The sequence below is a fragment of the Gadus macrocephalus genome, chromosome 9 (assembly GCF_031168955.1).
Source record: "Gadus macrocephalus chromosome 9, ASM3116895v1".
Lineage (NCBI taxonomy): Eukaryota > Metazoa > Chordata > Actinopteri > Gadiformes > Gadidae > Gadus > Gadus macrocephalus.
In genome coordinates this window covers 16959923-16974922 of record NC_082390.1, presented here as the reverse complement: position 1 = coordinate 16974922, position 15000 = coordinate 16959923, and the positions used below count along the sequence as shown (strand labels likewise).

Below are 15000 nucleotides of genomic sequence, written 5' to 3'. Positions count from 1 at the left end.
CTAGTTTAATAAGGCCCAGTATCAGTACTAGTCTCAGTACTGGTGTACTAAGGCCCAGTATCAGTACCAGTCTCAGTACTGGTGTACTAAGGCCCAGTATCAGTACCAGTCTCAGTACTGGTGTACTAAGGCCCAGTATCAGCTCTCCTCCTCATGGCCGTCCTGCTGTCCACAGAGCTGGGGGACGGGCCCTTCTCCCTGGTGAGTGCTGCGTACAACGACACGGTGCTGGGGGCCAACTACTCCAGCGGCTCAGTGTTCCCCCTGCTGAGGGACCGCCCCGGGGCGCTCCCTCCACCCAGCCTGCTCTTCAACTTCATGGTCACCGCCGCCCTGCAGAAGGACCGGGCCTCACGTGAGCCACTCCAGAGCTCGGGGCTAGAGAGCTGTTGAGATGATTTTGATCTAAGGTGACGAACAGATACCGGTCGGTGAGTGCAGGTCTAATGGTCCTTCCTGGTGTCTCCGTCTTCCCAGGCGTTCCCATGGTGTCCCTGGAGTCGGCGGAGAGACCTAACTACTTCCTGGTTGTGTCGGGGCGCAGCCACCTCCAATTGGAGCGCTGGGCTCGAGGGGCGGAGTTTGGCCGCAGGGGAACGTTCATCCAGCACCAGGGACTGTTCGTGCCGGGCCACACCTCCTTCGAGCTGCTCAGCCAACCGGGCTTCTTCCTGACGCTGACGCGCACGGCGGCCCGAGTCCAGAGATACGACAACACAGCGGGCTTCAGAGCCAGCAGCAGCTTCTCCCTGCAGGGTCAGCAACACACACACTCACACACACACACACATACACACTCACTGACGCACGCACGCACACACGCTCTCATGCACTCAGGCACACCCACACACACACGCAATGACGCACACATACACACACTCAGACCCATGCACGCACACACACACTCATGCACGCATGCCCACCCACACCCACACAGACACGCACACATGCACAGACAGACACATGCACTGACACACCCATACACACATCCATGCACTCACGCACACACACGGACACGCACGTATGCACACACACGGACACGCACGCACGCACACACATACATGCATTCATACATACATCCCCACTCAGACATAACCTGCAACAGGTGAACTATTCCCGCTGACCTGTGAACTCTGTTCTGTCCTCAGAGAGCAGCTTCGTCATCCCGTACCGCATGATGTGTGAGTGGCGCTACCAGGCCTGCGCCAGCCCGTGCGTCCACACCTGCAACGACCCCAGAGCCACGCGCTGCCACTTCCTGCCGCCGTACGAGCCTCCGTTTGTCTACGCAGCCGTCAGTGGACTCGAGTAGTGCGTGTGCGGTAATGGTGTGTGTTTGCCTTGCGTTCCAGTGTGGAGGGCTGCTTCCCCCGCTGTCCCCAGAACATGGTCCTGGACGAGGTCACCAGGAGGTGTGTCTACATCGAGGACTGTGAGTGTCCATCTCCATCGACTCTGAATGAACGCATGCCGGCCCCTAGCGTCTTATCGAGCCTTTCACACACTCGAAAAGATACACGATGCACACAAAACAAAATGGCGTGTTTTCTCTGTTCCAGGTGTGACCCTCCCGCCGACCCCGACTCCTTTCGCGTACGTGACCCGGTCCAACAGAACCACTACAGCCCCGCCCACCTCCACCACCACCACCGCCGCCTCCACTACCTCCACCACCGGCACCACCACCAGCACCACCACCCCAGCTCCCACCCCCACTAGTGCAGCCACCACAACCGCCACACGCGCCACCACCACCACCACCACCACCCCCACCCGCACAACCACCACCACCAGAGCATCCACCAGAGGGACCAGCACACCCTCCCCGCCCACCACTGCAAGACCAACCACCACCACGGTGGGTGCTACCAGCCCTTTAACCACTCCCAGTCGACCCACTGTCGCCTTCACAGGACGGGTCACCCCCAGAACCCCCTCCGTCTCTCCTCCTACATCTCCCACCACCACCACCACCACCACCAACACTACCACCACCACCACCACCACCACACCCGTGGCCCCCCCTCACCCTCCCTCCAGTCCCACAGGGATGACCACCACCACCACCACCACCACCACCACCAGCCGTACCGGAGCAACCCCAGGAATCACTCATGCCGTAACCACGGGGACGGCCCCCTCCTCCGCCCCGATAACAACAACAACACCACCACCCGCCGGCCCCGCCCATTACGCCACCTCCGCACCGACCACGCCCGACGCCGGAGCCAGGCCGGTTGCGACGACGGCCGGCCCCTCTGTGGCCCCCTCCAGCCCCTCCTCCCCGCCCCCACCCTCCCACAGCACCACCCTCGCTCCGTCCCCGACCCCGTCGGAAGCCACAGTCACCACACCCGGCTACACCTCTCGTCCGGTTACCACCGCCGCCGCCGCCGCCGCCACGGCAACCCCACCACAGCCGCGCCCCCTCCACACGATCGGCACCACAGAGACACGCCCTGTGGACACGACGGCCGCCGTCGCCGCGACGACCACGCCGGCGCGGCTCGGCACACACGCATCTTCGGCCGAGTCTGTCACCACGGCGATGTCCAGGAGCCCTGAGACCTCTACCGCGGTCGGAGAGGTGTCGACCACCGCCCGTCCGTCCGTCCTACCGACCACGCCCTGTACGGTAGGTACCACCTGTACGGTAGGTACCCACCCGTCTTGGGGTTGAGAGTGCTCAATGGAAGGCAACCTCATCCAGTGGAAGGCTGGCGTCTGCTGGAACACATGATGTGACTGGTGTGTTGCTAGATGTATATTTAGGAGTGAGGTGCCCAACGACGAAATAGGCTTTGGAATGAGTTTTCACGTGTTTATGCACCTAAGTGGGTCACGGATAAACTAACCACTCTTCAAGAAAGTAATTGTTTTATGACCAAGACTATCAGCTGTCTTCTCTTTAACTTCATATATTTCTTTAGCTCTTTTACTGCATTCCTATAGCTGACAGAAGAATAACTGTAGGAAAGAGGAGAGTATTATGTCTAATACACGTAATATACATATACTGGAAGATTCAGACAAAGAATGCAGGCAATTGCTTCATCCTTATCTTTCCATAAGGAAAAGATTAGCATGTGTTTGTATTATCGTGCGCTTGGTTGTGTTTGAGTGTGTTTTCACTGGTTTGTCCCCCCACAGCCACCGTACTCGTACCGCTTGGACGAGTGTGCCGAGCTGATCTGCTTCAACGGGGAGTTGCTCCTCCACAACGCCTCCCTCCACTGCCGCTACAACACCAGCCAGCCCCACTGCAGCCTGCTGGGCCTGCCGCTGCTCAGCAACACAGACCCCTGCTGCCCCCAGTGGCAGTGCCCCTGTGAGGCCGCCCCCCCCCCCCGCCCTCCGTGACACGGGTTCTCTTAGAGATCGTGACGATGTTTTCAAAATCCCTTTGGTGTGATCACAGAGTTTGTGAAAGCTGCTCTCTCTGATGCTAAAAGAAGTGCTCTAGTTATGTTTGGAGATAATTATTACTTTACAAAACCAAAGTGAAATCACAATAAAACACTCGATTTTTAAATTCTAAGTACAAATACAGTAAGGGCAGAAGCGCTATAAAAAAAAGTGCATGTAAAACAGCCAACAAGCAATGAATAGAAATTAAATTATGATTTTATAAATTCTCATTTATTAAACCAGATTCTACGAACGCAGTTGGGACAGACTGAAATGCATTGGGTTGCTGCTCAGGGCAGACTATTGTCCACGCGCCGAGGCCTGACGGTCAGCATAATGCGGATTACCCTAACGTCACCGCCCTCGCGTCTCCGGCAGGCCGCTGCTCCGTCATGTCCGACCTGCGCGTCATCACCTTCGACGGGAACAACGTGGCTCTGTACGACAACGGCTCCTACATCCTGGTCCAGCTGCCCAGAGAGACCATCATCGGCACCGTGGAGAAGTGTCCCACCAGCCAGGTAACACCAGCGGGGCTGACCGGGGACCCCCACTGGGACTGGGGCTTGTGATGCCGATTTGAGACTCGGATTAAGGGATAGACTAATATTGATTTTAAATTGATTGGAAATCTCAAGACGGTACTACCCTCGTTACCTTTGGGGAAAGGATAATTTAGTAGGGTGTCTGACTCCACGCCGAAAGGTTCCGGGTTCAAACCCCAATGTTTACTGTCTACTAATGGATGAGGAACATATCTAACCCGCACATGCTCATGCTAATGCTACATTAGTGTGCTACAACAGGCCAATGACATCCAACCCCAATAATAATAATACATTAAGACACCATCCATTGGCACAATGGACAGTTACCATCACGTCCCATGTTTTCCTGATTCCATCGCTACATTAGCATGCTAATGCTAGGTTAGCATGCTACAACATGGTATTTGAATCATTGTAAGTGACAGAGGGTTCCTCCCTGTTCTCTGTTTCCCCTGTAGAGCGTTAACTCCATCCGACGGCCGGTAAGTAGACCCTCTGGTTCTCCTCATAATGATAGAGTACAGCGTTGTGAATGATAACGAACACCATGATGGGACTCACCCCTCCCCATCATCTGATCCTTCAGGGTCCCAGTGGCCCGTCAGGCCTGTGCTTCATGAAGCTGAACATCACCACCTCCACCTACCGCATCCTCATCAACCGGCTGGACCGCAAGGCAACCCACAGCAACACATTCTAAATGGATTGAACCTAATCTAAACCAACCTGATCTAATGTAATCTAATTGGGCCTGTCAAGCGTTGGCTTCAGCACTGCCAGCCAGGGTTAGAGGTTGGATTCCCTCAACACCCATGCCAAAAGGCTCCCAGGCAGACACATTTAATCATGCTTTGTCCAAAGACCATCATTTAAAATGATAGTCCATGACACAATATAATTTAGTTTTGTATGTGTGTTTGTGTGTGTGTATGCACGCGTGTGTGTGTGTGTGTGTGTGTGTGTGTGTGTGTGTGTGTGTGTGTGTGTGTGTGTGTGTGTGTGTGTGTGTGTGTGTGTGTGTGTGTGTGTGTGCCTGTGCGTGTGCGTGTGTGTGTGTGTGTGTCTGCGTGCATGTGTGTGTGTGCATTTATGCTTGTGTGTCCAGGTGTTGGTGAACTACCGGCCGGCCAAGCTGCCGTTCTCCCGCCAGTCTCTGCACATGGACGACACGGGCAGCATGTACCTGCTGCAGACCCCCGGGGGGGTCGGCATCCAGTGGTACCACAGCACCGGCATCATGGTGCTGCAGTACACCGCCCCCCGCAACGAGACGGGACACACCCGCGGCCTGTGTGGTCAGAGGCGCAAACTCACGCACGCACACACAGATTCTCTCAGCAGACACACACTAGAAGCTCTCTAAACACACTGACGCTCTCTAAACACACATTCTCCCAATAGTAACACTCTCGATGCTCTCTAAACACACAGAGCCTCTCTAAACACAATCTCTCAACAGACACATGACACATCTAAGGCCCGTATGGTCAGTACATGCAAACATGGCACACATATGCACACTGACACTGATAATACGCACATCCACTTGCACAAACTAAATCATTGCAAAATTGTGGTATGACGTTTTAGAGCTAGCCTCTAAATATTCTCCCTTTCTTCTCTCTCCCCCCTCTCTGTCCCTCTTTTTCTCCTCTCTCCCCTTCCCTCTCCCTCTTTCTCTCCCCCTCTCTCTCCCGCTCACCTCCCCATTCTCTCCCTTTCTCTCCCCCCCTCTCCACTCTCTCCCTCCCTCTCCCCCTCTCTCTATCCCTCTCTCCATCCCCCATTTGCTCCCCCTTTCTTCCCCTCTCTCCCTCTCTCCTCCTCTCTCTCCGCCTCTCTCCCTTCTATCTCTCTCTCTCTCTCTCTCTCTCCCTCTCCCTCTCTCTCTCCTCTCTCCCTCTCTCTCTCCTCTCTCCCTCTCTCTCCCCCCTCTCTCCCACTCTCCCCCTTCTATCTCTCCTCTCTCTCCACCTCTCTCCACCTCTCTCCCCCCCTCTCTCTCCCTCTCTCCCCCTCTCTCCCCCTCTCCCTTCCTCTCTCTCCCCCCTTCTCTCCCCCCTCTCCCCCCCCCTCTCCCCCTCTCTCTCCCCCTCTCTCTCCCTCTCCCCCTCTCCCTCCCCTCTCCCTCCCCTCTCTCTCTCCTCTCCCCCCTCTCTCCACCTCTCTCCCCCTCTCTCCCCCCCTCTCTCCCCCATGCCAGGCTGCTGTGACGGGAACCCGGCGGACGACCTGAAGCTGCCCAACGGCACGGTGGTGCGTGAGCTGACGGACATGAGGCTGTTCCTGCAGGCCTGGAAGGTGCAGACGTCGGACGAGACGGAGCACATGCGGCGGGTGGGGGACAACTGCACCACGGGGGACTGCTCCATGTGCCTCTCCATGCTGCGGCAGAGAGCCTTCACACCCTGCCACAGCAAGGTCAGCCTCCACCCAGCACCCCCGGGGACGCCCACGGCCCAGTCTTGGTTAAATGTCTGTGGACAAAACACAGATGTTTGGTTGGGTGTTGCATGCTTTTCGAAAAAATAAATGAAATGAACCCGGTAGAGACTCATTGAGATTTAAAAATACCTGGCCAAGAAGCAGCATGAAATGAAATGAAACAAGGTTACAACTACCAACAAAAATGGAACCACTTACCGTCACGGTTTAAATCAATAGGACGTTGACCAACATTTAGACTGTAGAAGGTTCCAGGTGGACAGCGAGTCTGGCATAGAGGCTTTTTCCTCCAATTCACACACTGTGAATTTAAATAAGGACTCAAAAGCATGTTACCAATCAAACATGCGATGGTTATGTGTGTGTGTGTGTGTGTGTGTGTGTGTGTGTGTGTGTGTGTGTGTGTGTGTGTGTGTGTGTGTGTGTTTCTTTGCACGTGGGTCTACCTGTGTGTGTGCAGGTGTCCCCAGAGCAGTTCTGTGACATCATGTGGGCGGGGGACCTCCACTATAAAGACCACCAGTGCGACTTCATGGCAGCATACGTGGCAGTCTGCTACACACACAGCGTCTGCATCAGCTGGAGGAGACACAACTTCTGCCGTGAGTGGACACACACACATATTAATCTCACTCAATTCTGACCGTCGAGACAAGCATTGAGTAGATAGCCTGATCAAGGGAAGAGGCACAGGACACATGATGGACATATCCGTTTTCAAAGCACACTAGGAAACAATTTGTCCAAATATGGTCAAAACGGAAGTATGGATGGAGGATATTCTGGTATTCTTCTGGTATCAACCTAGCCAGAGGCTTCCCCTTCTGGAACATATATCTTCCCTATATCGGACACTGCTATGGTCTATGATCTAGGGTCCTACCCTGCGTTCCAATACCCATACTACCATAGTATGCCAGAAGAAATACCAGGATTTTGCAATTACTACATCTGGTCGCATTTTGCAGCATGCTAGCCAGCATGCTTTTTGGCTCTTCTGCCCCACAATGCTCTGAGCAGCAGTAGATACGTCACATCTACAGAGACCGTGGAAGTTGATTGGTGGAGCGACAGGTTTGCTAATCAGGGAAATCACCTGTAGTATATCCCAATTGCATACATACTGTGTGCACTAGTACATACTTTGTAAGGGTAGCTGCAGTACTTACTACAAGTCAGAAGAAAAAGTATGTGATTTGGAACGCAACCGAACTGCACCCTGAGTCCCCTATTGGACAAACACTGCACGTGCACTCAGAATCAGTTGAAGGTCTGTCATGTTTCTACCCATCCACTAAAGTATAGAGGCTTTACACTATATAATAAATGGTGCTAACACGCACACACAAACGTGCACGTTGCGTCCTGCGTGTGTTCCCCAGCGTTGCGGTGCCCCCCCGGTAAGGAGTACCAGTCCTGTGTGAGCACGTGCACGACGCGCACCTGCCTGAACCGCGAGTACTACGAGGAGACCACCTGCTCACACGTCCGCGAGGAGTGTGTGTGCCGCGCTGGGACCATCCTGCACCGCGCAGACTCCTCCTACTGCGTGACAGAGGACCGCTGCGGTAAGGGACGGGTGTGTGTGTGTAGATGTGAGTGTGTGTATGTTTGGATATGATGAGTGTATTTATGGGGATGGAAATGCATGTACGTCTGTGTGTGCGTGCGTGCGTGCGTGCGTGCGTGCGTGCGTGCGTGCGTGCGTGCGTGCGTGCGTGCGTGCGTGCGTGCGTGCGTGCGTGCGTGCGTGCGTGCGTGCGTGCGTGCGTGCGTGCGTGTGTGTGTGTGTGTTTGTGGAGTGTGTAAGTGCATGTGGGTGCTTGTGCGTGTGTGTATGTGTATATAAATTGATTTATTGCGGGGTATCTCTGTGCATATCTTTGTGTGTGTTCACGTGTGTGCATTTGTTGGTGTGTGTTTCTCCTGTGTGTATTTCTGCGTGCGCGCTCGCGTGCCTGTGCTCGCGTGTGTTAACACGGGTGGCCTTCTTGGTGGGGTCACCCAGTGTGCACGGACAACGAGGGCCGGCCCCGGGCCCCTGGCGAGGTGTGGAACGGCTCCCTGCGCGGCTGCTGCCTCAACCAGTGCCTGGCCAACGGCTCGGTGGTGGCCGTGGAGCCCGACTGCAGCTCCAGCCCCGCCCCTCTGTGCGAGAGGGAGGGGGAGTACGTGCTGGACGTCCTGGAGGAGGGGGTCTGCTGCCCCAAGAAGATCTGTGGTGAGCTGCTCTCCCGGGCCCCTCTGGGATTTCCTGTGCGCCCCACGAGAATATACAATGGCATCGTCTGACCTCGTTCGATCAATACAATACAATACATTTTTTTGCCTTTTACTTTCCTTTGCTAAGTTGGTGATCAATGTGTTAACTCCCTCCTCTTTCAGAGTGCAATATGACCATCTGTGGGAGTGAGGCCCCGCCCTGCGACAATGGTAACCGCCTTGTGATTGGCTACAGCGCTCTGTCCTGCTGCCCGGACTACAGATGTGGTGAGCTTTCAACCTTTCTTACTTCTGCTCTCTCTTCTCCTTCTTCCTATTCTTTGCAGCTCCTTCCTAAATCCTTACTAAGCATTGTGTGTGTGTGTGTGTGTGTGTGTGTGTGTGTGTGTGTGTGTGTGTGTGTGTGTGTGTGTGTGTGTGTGTGTGTGTGTGTGTGTGTGTGTGTGTGTGTGTGTGTGTGTGTGTGTGTGTGTGTCTCCCCCTCCCCCCCTCCCCAGAGTGCGACCCTCTAGCCTGTCCCCTGGTGTCTGCCCCGGACTGCAGGGAGGATCAGTTCCTCGTGGAAGTGAGGGATGAGAGCCCATGCTGCTACTCATACCTGTGTGGTGAGATGAAGTCCCCAGCATGTCATATCTGAAGCGTCCAGTCTGTTGTTGAACGCGATTCATTACTTGTCCAGTCTGTTGTTTGTCATAACTGGAAACAGCCAGTGCTTGTTTCATCCACGTGTCCTATCTGACACGTCAAGTCTGTACTTAATTCTTTATCATGTCCTAACTGAAATGGCCGGTCTGTGGTTGAATACTATTCACTGTTTGCAGTGTGTGAGTCCTGCATTGAGCCCCTCCCAAACTGCTCCCGTGGAGAAATGTTGGCTGTTGTATTAAACACGACAAGCAGATGCTGTCCGCAATACCACTGTGGTATGTAGTGTGTGTGCGTGTGTGTGTTTGTATGTCTCAATGTGGGTGTTTGTATGTCTCAATCTGTTTGTGTGTGTGTGTGTGTGTTCACCTGGTGCATGCGTGCATGTGTCCGTATGTCCGTCCGTGAAGTGAGTGTGTGTCCGTTTGTGTGCGTGTGTGTGTCACTGTGTGTGTATGTGTTTTTGTATCCATGTGTGTGTGCAGCAGGGATGACCACTATGCAGGTGGAACATTAAATGTTCTCTTGTGTCCACAGTGTGCGACGTGAACCTCTGCCCTGGACCACCAGAGAGTTGTGATCCTGGTCTCTCATTGGTCCAGACGGCGGTCCCGGGTCAATGCTGCCCCCAGCAGCGCTGTGGTACCGGACACTCACACTTTAACATGGCTTAAAGAGTTCCTATGCATGACTTCCTCTGGAAGCTCTGACTCTCTCTCTCTCTCTCTCTCTCTCTCTCTCCCTTGTAATCTCTCCCGATATCTAAATTTCCCAGAGTGCCAATGTGACAGCTCTACCCCCGTTTGCCAAGTGGTAAGTCAATTTAGGTCTCGGTCCCTCCAACACAGCATCGCAGCTCGTTGAGCTAGCTACAGCTCTTTGAGCTACTGAAACTCGTTGAGCTACTGCAGCTTATTGAGCTAAACACAGTAGCTTGTTGAGCTAAATACAGTAGCTTGTTGAGCTAAATACAGTAGCTTGTTGAGCTAAACACAGTAGCTTGTTGAGCTAAATACAGTAGCTTGTTGAGCTAAATACAATAGCTTGTTGAGCTAAATACAGTAGCTTGTTGAGCTAAATACAGTAGCTTGTTGAGCTAAATACAGTAGCTTGTTGAGCTAAATACAGTAGCTTGTTGAGCTACTGCAGCTTGTTGAGCTACTGCAGCTTGTTGAGCTACTACAGTAGCTCTCAGTCCAACCCAACCTGCTTCCCTTCAGGGGGAGCTCCTGGTGGAGGTGCCTGACGCCAGCACGCACTGCGGCTGCCCTCTGCATGCATGTCGTGAGTAAACTGCAAACGTGTGTGTGTGTGTGTGTCTGTGTGTGTCTGTGTGTGTGTGTGTGTGTGTGTGTGTGTGTGTGTGTGTGTGTGTGTGTGTGTGTGTGTATCTTGACAAATCACTTTTTATTTATAAAGGGCTTTATAACTACTGTGTGTGTGTGTGTGTGTGTGTGTGTGTGTGTGTGTGTGTGTGTGTGTGTGTGTGTGTGTGTGTGTGTGATTGTGTGTGTGTGTGTGTGATTGTGTGTGTGTGTGTGTGTGTGTGTGTGCTTGTAGAAAAGGGAGAGGTGTGTGTTTTCCAGGGTGTGACAGTGCTGGGCCCGGGCCAGTCTCTGGTCCAGTACTTTGAGGCAGACCTGTGCTACACCGTCCACTGCCTGCACAATAAGGACCGAGACACGGGCTTCCACTCCATGGAGATTGCCTCAGTCAACTGCTCCCAGAGATGTGGTCCAGTACGTCGCCTCTGTCCTGTGTTAATGTCCCAGGTCTTTACTGTTGCTAAGGGCGGTGCTGGAAGTCTATGGTGTCCTTCCAGTCTATCAAGATGTGTAGTCTGTAGTCTTTAATTTCATCCCATCTATTTTGGTAGAATCAATGCAATAAAATATGAGACTCCAACCCCTCAGATGTGACTTCATATTGACCCCACCATCCTTAATTCTTATTTCTTCATTGTTTCCCGTTGTGCTCTTCTCTCCCTGGCTCCTGTGCAGCACCAGGTGTATGTGGCCTCCTCCGACCCCCAGGTTTGCTGTGGTTCCTGTAGGAACGTCTCCTGTAGCCACAGCAGCGACAACGGAACCACAGAGCTGTTCACTGTGAGAGCGGGGAACCGCGTAGGATGCATGAGCCTGTGGGAGATTTGTGTTAGTGCGTGTGACTGATGGCTGCTTAAGGCAGCTCCACCTGACTTGGTCTAGGTGGGCCTCCACAGTGGCTTGTGGTTGCCTGAGGTGTAATGTAACGTAACCTTATATTTCCTTACGCTTTTTCAGAAATCCTGATTCAATTAGAATTTCAAATCCGAGCTGGGTATTCAATGGGCTACATTGTAATATACAGTGCATTTTAATACACAGCTCAGACCCAAATACCTGTTCTCTGCAGTAGGCCATGAAGGAAAGGAGCTTGTTAGTATATGTGTTGATCAGATAAGAGAAAGATTAGAGACCAAGAACGATAAGAGTGCAATAATTAATCTTTCAATTTCGATAACATGTTTGATTCCAAATGGAAATTCAACTTATGGAGTCTGTTCTTTAATATGCGTGTGTGCGTGTGTGTGTGTGTGTGTGTGTGTGTGTGTGTGTGTGTGTGTGTGTGTGTGTGTGTGTGTGTGTGTGTGTGTCTGTGTGTGTGTGTGTGTTTGTGCTCGCGCATGTGTGTGCATGCGTTTGTGTGTGTCTTTGCAGGCGGGGAGTTCCTGGGTGGAGAACTGCACGCGCTATGACTGTATGGAGACATCTGTGGGCGCAGTGGTCCTCGCTTCTGGAGTGGTCTGCCCGCCCTTCAACGACACAGACTGTGTTCAAGTAAGAACCGTGGCCCTTATTTTTTGTGTGTGTGTCTGTGTGTGTGTGTGTGTGTGTTTTCAATTAAAGGGGCATTGTGTAGGATTTAGCGCCGCCTTGCGGTGAGGTTGCAGAATGCAACCAACTGATGTGCGCATGGGGGGGGTTGTGCATGGGTACTATTGACAGACATGTCAATACCTGACACGTCAATACCTGACGCATGACATGACAGTCATGCGGTCATTGAATCCATGACCCTGTTGAGCCCTGCTGTCACTCAAACTAGCCCAACCCTCCTCCTCTAGGGTGGCGGGGTGGTGCAGAGCTACGTGGACGGCTGCTGCAAAACATGTGAGTCACGCAAACGCTTTCTTTACGACGCTTCTCAAGCAACGCTTCTGGCTGTCAATCAGAGGGGTGAGCGCCTTGTTGCCTGGCAGTGGATGGGCTTATTGGCCGAGTGGTTTGGGGGTGTGGCCGGTCGTACAGGGTGGCGTAAAGGCCTTTTGCTGGGATCAGGTGACGTTATATCGCGGAGTTCTTTGCACTGCTGTTGGTCCCCAGATCTTAATGGTTAAGATGCTGGCGAGTTATAGCTCCGGGCTTAGGCCTGACCCTAACCGAGCCTGGGCGCGTTCTGTCTGAAAAACCCATATGGTTTTAGTAAGCTGGCTGTTGTTGGCTTTAATCTAATCTGAGTTGTTTGAATGACAAAAAATCGGATCATCGTTAGGCTATGTGCCGAATCTTAGTGAATAGCCGATTTGCTCTCCTGAAAGAGTCGCAAAGCCAGTGTGCTGCCGTTGGGCAGAAACCCAACCCTTTTCAAATCGTAACCTTTTATTGACATTGTATTTTTTACCCCGAGCCCGGGCCAGACCTGGACTAAGGAAGGGGCATCCGGCCCGGGACTGGGCAGAGAATCAAACCGTTGATCCATTTCAATGTAAAGAAACAGAAAACAGACTCAATCGTCAACGAAAAACTTGGAGGCTGGGGTTGCTACTCAGGTGTTTGCTGCTGTCCTTCCTACTATTTGGAGAAGGATGTTCTTCTATTGGGTGCAACCTACGGTAGCGCTTTATATTAAGGTCCTTGTATTAAGCCTTAGTTCATATGTAATAAGACCTTATTATTTGCTTATTAACATTAATTTGTGTTAAGAATACTATCAATAAGTGTTAATAATAACATTATAAACATGTTTATTGTGTGACTATAAGACTGTTATAAGCACTTATATGAAACTTGTTAACTATTTATTGGTTGCTTAATAACATTAATAATGGTCTTATGAGTTTAAGTAAGTATAAGTGCTTATAAAGGTATTTACAATCTCACAATAAGCATGTTTATTTTGTTATTATTAACACTAAGATATTCTTATTAACACCAGTTAATGTTAATAAGCATATAATAAGTGTCTTATTACCTATTAACAAAGGCTTATTACAAGGACCTTAATCTAAAGCGTTACCCAACCTACTTCAACTGCATAACGGGTAAAGGTGACATTCTCTCTGTCTGTGGATTCAACAGCCTTATCCGCTTGACCCGCTTTAGCGGTGACCTTTGCAGTGTGGCGCATCGGGACACTCTGGTGAACTGGTGATCAGAGCGTGGGATGGTGTGGGGGCTAGGGTGAGCCCGGCAGGGAGCGAACGGAGAAGCGCATGCAAACCTGCAGTAGTCCTTTCCTCTGGGGTGTGTTGGTGTGAAATGCCTCTGTGTTGTAAACCAAACGTGTTCTTGTGTGTGTTCTCCTGACAATCGTTAAACCGGACGCCCAACGACGATGCATCCGCAGGTACTGGAGGGGGTGTTTTACCATTTACCGTTAACCCTGTAAGCCCCACTGGTAGTACTAACTGTGACAAAGGTACTGCCTCGCTACACCCTCACCCAACACCACCCCAAATCTCTCACTTTCTGACAGTTGTTTACCTCTGAGTGTGTGTGTGTGTGTGTGTGTGTGTGTGTGTGTGTGTGTGTGTGTGTGTGTGTGTGTGTGTGTGTGTGTGTGTGTGTGTGTGTGTGTGTGTGTGTGTGTGTGTGCGTGTGTTTGTGTTTGTGTCACCTTGATATACCTTGATAACATAGATCATCAGAATGTGTATTAGTGAAAAATTATTCCTGTAAATTCTAAATATGGTTAAAGACCAATAATGAGCAGGAATACTAATGTGATCTATTCCATAGAATCTGCAACAATATAATTGTTCTACCCTCAAACATTCCAGGGTCCCACAGCATTTCTTTGTTGATATTTAATTAGTTCAAAGAACGAGTAAGGTCAGGTTCATTGGCCAAACGGAGAGCTGAATCCCTGAACTACACCCCATATGAACCCTATGTCAATCAAAGCGAGCCCCTACTGCTGGGCAACAAAGAGTCGTGCTCAATAGACTTTTCATTGTGTGTCAGTGTCTTTGGCCTCTATGGCAGAAGAGATCAATGTTTTGTGTGTGTGTGTGGGTCCAATGTGTGTATTTATACATTCAAAGTTTGTGTGCATATGTTCAGTGTCTGTGTATGCATGCGTTTGTGTGGGAGTATTAGTGTGTGAATGTGTTCAGTACGTGTATATTTATTTGAATGAGTGCGCAAATGCCCTCACATAGAAATAAACAAAAATGCTTTTCAGCCATTTAACGTTCTTTCGGTTGCATGGAAAAGGAAGGGCTTTCAGTCACGGCGCTCGCCAGACGAGTGAGCTCCGAGTGTTTCTGTTCATATCCTGTGTGATTACATATCCAGGCAAAGAGGACGGAAAGACCTGCAAGCGTGTGGCCATTCGCACCACCATCCGAAAAGATGACTGCAGGAGCAATGCCCCGGTGAGACCCAGATTTACACAGTTCAGGGGTGGGGTTGAAACCATCGCAACCGTCTCTCCTGACCTCACCCATTCATTGGTCAAAATGACTATG

General features: G+C 51.6%; 2 protein-coding genes across 2 annotated transcripts in view; one reads left to right on the top strand and one right to left on the bottom strand.

The window, feature by feature from the left end:
* The window catches only part of vwf (von Willebrand factor), a 113834-nt gene that overhangs the window by 71201 nt on the left and 27633 nt on the right, over positions 1-15000 (bottom strand). The gene's annotated exons all lie outside the window — the stretch shown is intronic.
* The window catches only part of LOC132464963 (otogelin-like), a 55913-nt gene that overhangs the window by 19911 nt on the left and 21002 nt on the right, over positions 1-15000 (top strand). The window contains exons 32-56 of the mRNA XM_060061597.1: positions 176-355; positions 478-756; positions 1149-1266; positions 1353-1432; positions 1560-2635; positions 3151-3328; positions 3787-3929; positions 4415-4438; positions 4543-4632; positions 5062-5251; positions 6160-6377; positions 6862-7003; positions 7784-7969; positions 8410-8622; positions 8787-8891; positions 9122-9229; positions 9446-9547; positions 9807-9911; positions 10045-10082; positions 10490-10553; positions 10830-11008; positions 11270-11374; positions 11969-12088; positions 12376-12421; positions 14828-14998. Coding sequence (XP_059917580.1) covers positions 176-355; positions 478-756; positions 1149-1266; positions 1353-1432; positions 1560-2635; positions 3151-3328; positions 3787-3929; positions 4415-4438; positions 4543-4632; positions 5062-5251; positions 6160-6377; positions 6862-7003; positions 7784-7969; positions 8410-8622; positions 8787-8891; positions 9122-9229; positions 9446-9547; positions 9807-9911; positions 10045-10082; positions 10490-10553; positions 10830-11008; positions 11270-11374; positions 11969-12088; positions 12376-12421; positions 14828-14998 — 4260 coding nt within the window. The remainder of the gene's footprint in view (positions 1-175; positions 356-477; positions 757-1148; positions 1267-1352; positions 1433-1559; positions 2636-3150; positions 3329-3786; positions 3930-4414; positions 4439-4542; positions 4633-5061; positions 5252-6159; positions 6378-6861; positions 7004-7783; positions 7970-8409; positions 8623-8786; positions 8892-9121; positions 9230-9445; positions 9548-9806; positions 9912-10044; positions 10083-10489; positions 10554-10829; positions 11009-11269; positions 11375-11968; positions 12089-12375; positions 12422-14827; positions 14999-15000) is intronic.